This window comes from Tarenaya hassleriana, unplaced genomic scaffold (genome assembly GCF_000463585.1).
Source record: "Tarenaya hassleriana unplaced genomic scaffold, ASM46358v1 Cleome9, whole genome shotgun sequence".
In the NCBI taxonomy this organism is placed as follows: Eukaryota; Viridiplantae; Streptophyta; class Magnoliopsida; order Brassicales; family Cleomaceae; genus Tarenaya; species Tarenaya hassleriana.
Window position 1 is genome coordinate 1,298,731 of NW_010971389.1, and position 7,643 is coordinate 1,306,373.

The 7,643-nt window shown below is 40.1% G+C and overlaps 2 protein-coding genes across 2 annotated transcripts; one reads left to right on the forward strand and one right to left on the reverse strand.

Moving 5' to 3' along the window:
• Nucleotides 1-725: 725 nt before the first annotated feature.
• LOC104803733 (PITH domain-containing protein 1) lies at nucleotides 726-3,807 on the reverse strand. The gene is made up of 9 exons (XM_010527763.1): nucleotides 3,637-3,807; nucleotides 2,909-2,986; nucleotides 2,431-2,480; nucleotides 2,167-2,244; nucleotides 1,992-2,049; nucleotides 1,864-1,913; nucleotides 1,553-1,661; nucleotides 1,395-1,456; nucleotides 726-1,082 (listed from the first exon to the last, which is right to left on the reverse strand). The coding sequence occupies exons 1-9, from the start codon at nucleotides 3,718-3,720 to the stop codon at nucleotides 1,037-1,039; spliced, it is 615 nt and encodes a 204-aa protein (XP_010526065.1). The 5' UTR covers nucleotides 3,721-3,807; the 3' UTR covers nucleotides 726-1,036.
• A 1,087-nt stretch (nucleotides 3,808-4,894) lies between these two features.
• LOC104803734 lies at nucleotides 4,895-7,116 on the forward strand. The gene is made up of 3 exons (XM_010527764.2): nucleotides 4,895-5,255; nucleotides 6,286-6,444; nucleotides 6,558-7,116. The coding sequence occupies exons 1-3, from the start codon at nucleotides 4,995-4,997 to the stop codon at nucleotides 6,933-6,935; spliced, it is 798 nt and encodes a 265-aa protein (XP_010526066.1). The 5' UTR covers nucleotides 4,895-4,994; the 3' UTR covers nucleotides 6,936-7,116.
• The last annotated feature ends 527 nt before the right edge of the window (nucleotides 7,117-7,643 follow it).

Consider the following 7,643-nt stretch of genomic DNA (forward strand, 5'->3'; position numbering starts at 1 on the left):
TCACGAAATTGTGTAATTTTCTGATGCACGTGTGGACATCTGCTTCCCAAATGGGCTGGATTTTACCACAAAATGTTTTCACTTCTACTTAGCCGTAGGGATGCCATTTTATTCATCAACCGAATCCTCCAATCGAACCGTAACCGAACCGAATTCGATATAAAAACCTAACAACTATGATCTCTCTAAATCCGAAAAAATCAAATCAAATAAAAAAAATAACTGAAAACTTCAATTCTTTTTTAAAAACAAAGTTTCACCAATAAAATTCTAAATCCGAACTGAAATAAAACCGAATTCGAACCGAAATTGATATAAAAACGGACCAAAACCCGAAATAGCAACCCCTCGTTTCATTTCCGTTGTCACAGGAACCCAACTTTTAAAATCAGATTCAGATACCTCGCCCTAGATTAGAATCAGGATTATGGTTTGTTCTCCTGGCCTTCGATATCTCGCCCTCCCATCACAATCGCTCTGACACCTCATCTCATCCTCACTCCACGAGTATCCGAGCATTTGGGGCACACTGCGGATACCCAAACAGCTCAGGTCTAGCGACAGATCCTCAATTCCGGAACCGAGAAGCTCGGATTTGAGATCGGGTATCCAAAAAATTCCGGTTACCCGAGCCTGTCCAATCCTATCTATCTGTAATGTAGTTAGGGTGTGTATTCACACGTGGATTCGTATTGTAGATTGACACACCATACGTTATTCACGGATATTCAACAATTGTGAGTTTCGATTTAAGCCAAAAGATTGTGTTCACTTCCATATGACTTTGGCTTCACACAATCTTTTGTACGTGTTTTTTTGCTCATACAATCTATATTTGTGACACTTCTGCACCATCGAAAACCGAACCGGTTTTTATGGAAACCCAAACGCCGGTTATTGATCTTAAAGTATATGTGAAAGACCAAGACCAAACCGGACAACAAAGCAACTCTAGTCTTGCACAACATAGAAACGTTAGTGAAGAAGTGGACTGCTCACCAGTTAAAGACAGTTTTTGTTTCCGTTTTTCGAAGGCTTAGTGTTCTCCAATATGTGCAATACCACCTGCCTCATTCCTTGTCCTACACAATTTGAAACTCGGTTTTTTTTTTTAAATATCCCAAACAAGCAAACGATTTCGTGATTTATTCAAAGCAAAAAAAGCAATGAATCCTATGAGTTTAACTTCATTTCTTCGATAAATCTAAACCCTCTTAAAAGAACCTTAAAATTTCCGAGTTACTAAACTTTTAAACTTCTCGATCGATTGCCTATAATCCTACTTAAGTGGCTAAGCATCCTCTGCATTAGTTTCAGGCTCATCAGAAGGTTTAGAAAGATCAAGAACAGGTCAATGCCAGTTAGAGAAAGTGTGTATTGAGATTCAGACTTACTTGTGATCTGAGGGATTCGGCGTGATTTCGTAGACGATTGTTGCCACGACATCCCGTTTTAACTGTTTAGACAAGCGAAAAGAAACACGTAAAACAAATCATTTAGTTTATGATATCATATCGTTACAAGCAGTATCCGTGTCACCGGACCCACCCACCTGGGTTGCTTCACCTTTGAAACCGATATAGCGAATTTGAGTTGTGTCACCACCAAAACTGTCAGGGAAATGCAATGTGATGTTTCCAACACCCTGGAATTTCGAAAATCTGTTCCCAATAGCCAAAAGATTGTATCAGTTCCGAGTGCATTATTAGCCAACTACTTATAATTTTGACTAAGCAAACACACAATGGTGTAAATTCCAAAAGTTACTCTATTAATTGGTGAAGAAACAATGTTGTCTTGGACCCAAAGAAACTTGTAACGAACGAAATTTCGTGGAGGTGAAATAAGATATGTGGGTATTACCTGGTCTGGTATTCTAAGACTCCTTCCAAATTCTCAACTAAGTCCCACTCCTTCATCAAAATAAGGAATGTTTCCAATTAGTTCGATTGTTTGGAGTTTTGATATATAAAATAGTTACGAGGAAATACCTGAACAGCTTGCATGTTCTGCACATCCGAGAAGTCAATCCCCTCACGATTGGTGAACCTGGTTTAAGGAAACAATCAGATTTTTGTCTTTCTATGATTCCATTTGAACTGAAGAAAAGGTATGAAAAACTCATATGCATGTAAAAAGGAATTTTCTCGTGAAATTTAGACATACGCTCTCATCTTAGAAGGACTTGTTCCGTCAGGACCACCAATAATAGATATGCTCTTGATCTTGACATCTGAGGTGAATCTGAAAATGCAATAACATAACAGCCGGAAAACAGACCCATAAATGAGCTGTATCTCCATTCTGGCACATACATAGTGTAATCTATACCCATTTTTCCAAAGGCTCTATCAATTCAAAGGTTAGGATTCAGTTCACTTTTTAAAGAAAGCCACAGATACTTTATAGCGTAGAGTCAAATTTACATACGGTACAAAAACAAGTAATTCAGGATCTCCCTCATTGCTCTCCAAATGCTCCTGCACGCAAGCAGAACATAACAGTTGGTTTAGAGACATTAGCATACTGAAATCTCCTATGTAGATGTACAGTATACAATACAACATTTGGATAGTGGAATTACAAAACATAGGATAATTTGTTATTGAATTCAAGTTATATCAGAAAACACTTCACGCTAAATAGAATGGGCATTGCGGTGTCTTAGGACCCCATATCAATCAAGTAGAGGATTTGGTTGGTGGCTAAGAAATTGGTGATTCCATCCCCTGGAACCCGATTTCAAGTCTGGTCTTACCCATAGATTTGTCATAGATAGTTCCAGTATAGCACGGGTAGGGTGTTTATCAGCATACATGTGGTTAACATAAATTTCTATATAAAACCCAACAAGGAGACAATTCTTGCACAGAAGATGCAACAACAAAAGCACTTATTAAAGCCATACCGAAGACTGCAGACGCTGATCCCAAGCTTTGAAAACTGACTTCACACTTCCAGAAACAGCTTCATTTAGAGCAGATACCTGGAACAAAAGAAAGGCAGTATGCGTTCTGAGTAAATCTTGAGCAGAAAGCCGAAAAAGCCTGTATGCTTGTTAATGAACCATCAAAGTAAGCACCAGTCAATCACAACATGGTATTACAATAATCATGAAGCTTTCAGGGCCATTCACCTCTTGTTTACATGTGATTACTAATCATTTAAAAGGGAAATTACTGAAAACCAAACCCAAATGTAAGGGAGAAAAAAAACCACTGTCCTTTGAACAATTCTGGGCTTGCGGGATAGTTTCAGCTGGTCCTAAAGTTTGGGCGCTGAGATTTATACATAACAAGAGGGGTGAATTAAATAATTCTTCTAAACCATTTCAAATCTCATCACTACCTAAAAGTGGCCTCGCCATACAACTTGTTCGGACAAAGAATCCTCTAATACAGCAAGTGAAAAACCCTTTTCTTCGAGGATCGAATCCCAAAAAGTTGTCATAATACAACGCAACTCAAGCGATTGGACATCACATCATCGGAACGAAAAAACACAGCCGGATTCATTGATCTAACAAGAAGCGACTGGAACAGTCTCTGAATCTGAGCCCAACGCTATACATGACGCAAACCAATACAAAATCGCAGAGAACTGATGGCAGAAAAACACACAGAGAGAAAGAGAGACCTTGGAGAGATCAATGTGCTTATAGAGAGACCAATCGGAGGAACAATCATGATCCTCGCAGTTGTGATCGTGCGTGCAGGACATTATCAGCCTGATTTTCTCGCCCAACCAAACCGCCCCAGGGAAGCTTTGCGAAGAAAACGTGGGAACAAAATCATGGAAAAGAAAAATCGAGAAGCAGAACGATGGATTGGATACGACGCCGTTTTTATTCTTCACGAGAACGGCATCGTATTTGCGTTGTGTGTGACAAGTTCTTTTCTTTCTCGAGAGGGAAAAAAATATTTAATAAAAAAAAATGCGAATTTTGTTGATATAGACCCACATAAAACGTAAAAGAAAATGAAACTTAAATAGGGTTATAATATGTTTAGATACTTATAAAATGAAAAAAAAAAAGCGAAAAATGTAGATTTTAAAATGGAGATAACCAAGATTAGGTGATTTAATTGATACGTAAACAAACAAAACTCCTTTTCAATCTAGATTGAATATCATTTTGAAGAGGAGAATTCATTCGAACTTTTTTACGAAAGAGTTGGGTTAAAGGTGAAAATGTGGATCATAAAAATAATGGAGAGAATAAAATAAATAGGTGAACTTGGATTTATATGTACGGCACAGACACCAGATCACATGTTAATACAGTTTTAGGATGTTGCGTGTTGATTTGCTCCGATGCTAATAATCAACGACACAAGTTCCGTAAAATGATGCAACCCACTTCATGAAACAAGAAAACTATTTTTTTTTCCCAGAAATAAAACAGGATCAAGCGGCGGATAAGAGACCGTTGCAAAAGAAAATCAGCGATGGGGGGGTTGATCCAGAGCTTGCAATCGAATAAGAGAAGATTCGCTTTGCTTGATCATCATGCAATCCAACCTCATCAATGGCCTCCCTTTTCCCCACGTGGTCTTCAACTCCAGTCCGTCAATTCGGCGTCCACCTCGACAGCCGCCAGTTCGTCTAGAAGGTTTTGTAATTTGTCCCACATCGACAATTTCCAAAATAAATTTATGTTTATATACGAAACGAACGAGAGTTGGCATCTCCCTTGGCAAGGACGGGACCGACCCTTTGGGTCACCTTTGTGAGAACACAGTCGAGGCTTCGAAACCCAATTTTTCCCCCCTTTTTAATGTCCTACGGTACCAGACCGTGCGGACAGCAATAAATTTATGTAGAAAGAACAAATCCTAAAACAATTTTTTTGGCAAGTCATATTAAAACGCCGTCGTTCCTGGTCAAAATAAAACGCACCGTTTCGTACCCTCGCACAAACAAACGCCAAGTGGTGGAAGAGAGGATCGCTCTGTCCGAAGTGAAAAAGACGGAGACGGAGATACAGTCGGACGATGGAGGAAGACAGATCGGCGGCTGTCAGCGAGTGTATGTATTCTCTGAAACCGATGCGAGTGAACAACGAGGATATACTTATCTGCGTCGATGTGGACGCCGAATCGACGGTGGAGATGAAGACTACGGGGGCAAACGGGAGGCCATTGATGAGGCTGGATTGCATCAAGCAAGCCATTCTTCTCTTCGTCAATTGCAAGCTCTCGATCAACCCCGACCACCGATTTGCTTTTGCTACGCTCTCTAAATCCGCCGCTTGGGTCCGTTCTCTTCTTCCTGTTTATTTCTGGGTTGCTCCTGTGGAAAAATTTGGTTTCTTGTTGTGGATTAGGGTTCAAGAAGTGGGGTGATGCTCAAATTGGGTACTTTTTCGGATTTTGAGAACTGGGCTGCATCGTTTTATGGAACTTGGATCATGATTTGTGTTGGAGAAAATTCGGGTACTCCAATGGCATTATTGTTTTGCGATCCTGTTTACTGTTTATGCTATTGGAATGAACATTTGACGTATCTGTGGTAGAGAAGAAAAACAAATGTATTTCTAGTAGCTTTGGTTTTTGTGTATAGTTGTTAGGGCATGTGATTTTTTTTGGGTAACCCGTATCTGGACTAAGGCCTAGACTAATCCCGGGGGTCGGGAGTGATTTTGCAGTTCTTCCAAGAGGGAAGAAGGGTTTGTCTTGTCTGATTGTTAGATGCTTATATGTGTTGGTTTTGTCTTTCTCTTGTAAGGATGTTATAGTAACTAAAAGATCTTTAGGAACAAACCAGGGAAATTCACCTGGGAGTTTATGATGCAGAGTTATTTGCCACTTCTTCAGTTCTCTATTGCCTGAGAAATTTGCATCCGTATCATCAACTTGGCAATATCTCAGCCTCAGGAGCTCCTGTATGGAGTGGGCTAACCCTAAACCAATACTAATGCATTGTGTGGCTACTAGACATTGGGCTTGTTTGTGTAGACTGGCCACTCAGTTTCGCATTTAGGGCACTTGTTTAGTTGATGCGAAGTGGGTTCGTCTAAAAGGCCTTCTGATTCGTTTCGTTATTGCAAAATGTGTTTCTTGAACTTGCAGCATGCTTTAATTCGTTAGAAGTGACGAGCTTGTTACCTGTGTTTGCAAAGATATTCTTGTTCTGTTCGTAGGTTCTAGTCATCAGGAGAATCTTACTCAATGTCTCATCATATAACTTGCATGTACCGCTGTTCTGGCCATTATAACTGTCCTATACGTCTTCAAATTGTGAATTGTTTCCATCTAATTGGTCCCGAGGCATTTTCACTTTCAGCTTAAAAAGGACTTCACCAGTGATGTCGAGTCTGCTGTTGCTGCCCTACGAGGATTGTCTGCTACCTCATCCTGTGGTCGAGCAGATCTCACCTTTTTGTTCCGGGCAGCGGCTCACGAAGCCAAAAAATCCCGAGCCCAGAACCGAATCCTTAGAGTGGTAAAGTTGTGATATTGCAGACAAATAAATCTCCACAAAACATTAACCATTTCCTGAACAAGAAAAAGGAGAGATCCACTCATTGTTTGCTGTCCTCTTGTTTTCCCTGTCAGGTTCTCATATACTGCAGATCATCTGTGAAACCGACCCACGATTGGCCAGTGAACCAGAAGGTGTTCACGTTAGATGTCATGTACATGCACGATAAGCCGAGTCCGGACAACTGCCCTCAACAAGTGTACGACTCTCTTGTCGATGCCGTGGAACATGTCTCGGAGTACGAGGGTTACATCTTCGAGAGCGGGCAGGGGCTGGCTCGGTCTCTTTTCAAGCCAATGTCGGTTTTGTTATCGCATCCTCAGCAACGGTGCCCTCAGGATGCCCTCGACATTCCCAAATCCCTCACAAAGAAAGCACCTGCAGAGCCTGGAAACGTTGAAGATCACAATGGCAATAATGGCGGTAATAATAATAGTGCGATATCTGTATAAAGCCAATGAGGCGTCCCTGCTCGTGGAGTTGTTGCCATTTTGTTTTCTGTTTGCTTATATGTTTGCAGGGTTAGTGTATGAATGAATGTTTTTAATGTATAAATAGTTGTATCCATGTTGAACCCGTTCTTAAGGCTACATTATGTAAGATTATCTTTGAAGGTGGATTTTTTTACAAGTCTTCCTTTTCTTTTTTGGGAACGGAACAATCTTTGAACCCAATCTTTTGTCCGAAGATTAATTTGAATATGGAAGATTTAAATATGTCGTTTCATAGTTTCGGGGTAAAAAAAACATCTGTACGTGCATAATCGTGTGGTAATTAAAAAATTGTTTGGCATCATTTTCACTTTAAAATGGGGATTTAGAGTTTCTTTTGCAACCAATTCGGGTTATAGAGTTTCCTTAGATACAACTTGAAGCATAAGGTAAGTTTACCAAAAGATCTAATTTTTTTGTTGTAAAGAAATCATGTACGAAAGGGAGGCTTGATGCACCGGTTAAAATATTGCCGTTGTGATTTAGAGGTCACGGGTTCGAGTCCTTTTGTTGTAAAGAAATCATGTATGAAAGGGAGTCTTGACGTACCGGTTAAGATATTGCCGTTGTGATCTAGAGGTCACGGGTTCGAGTCTTGGAAACAGTCTCTTGTAGAAATATCTACAAAGTAAGATTTACCTACAATACACCTTTATAGCGGGACTCTTT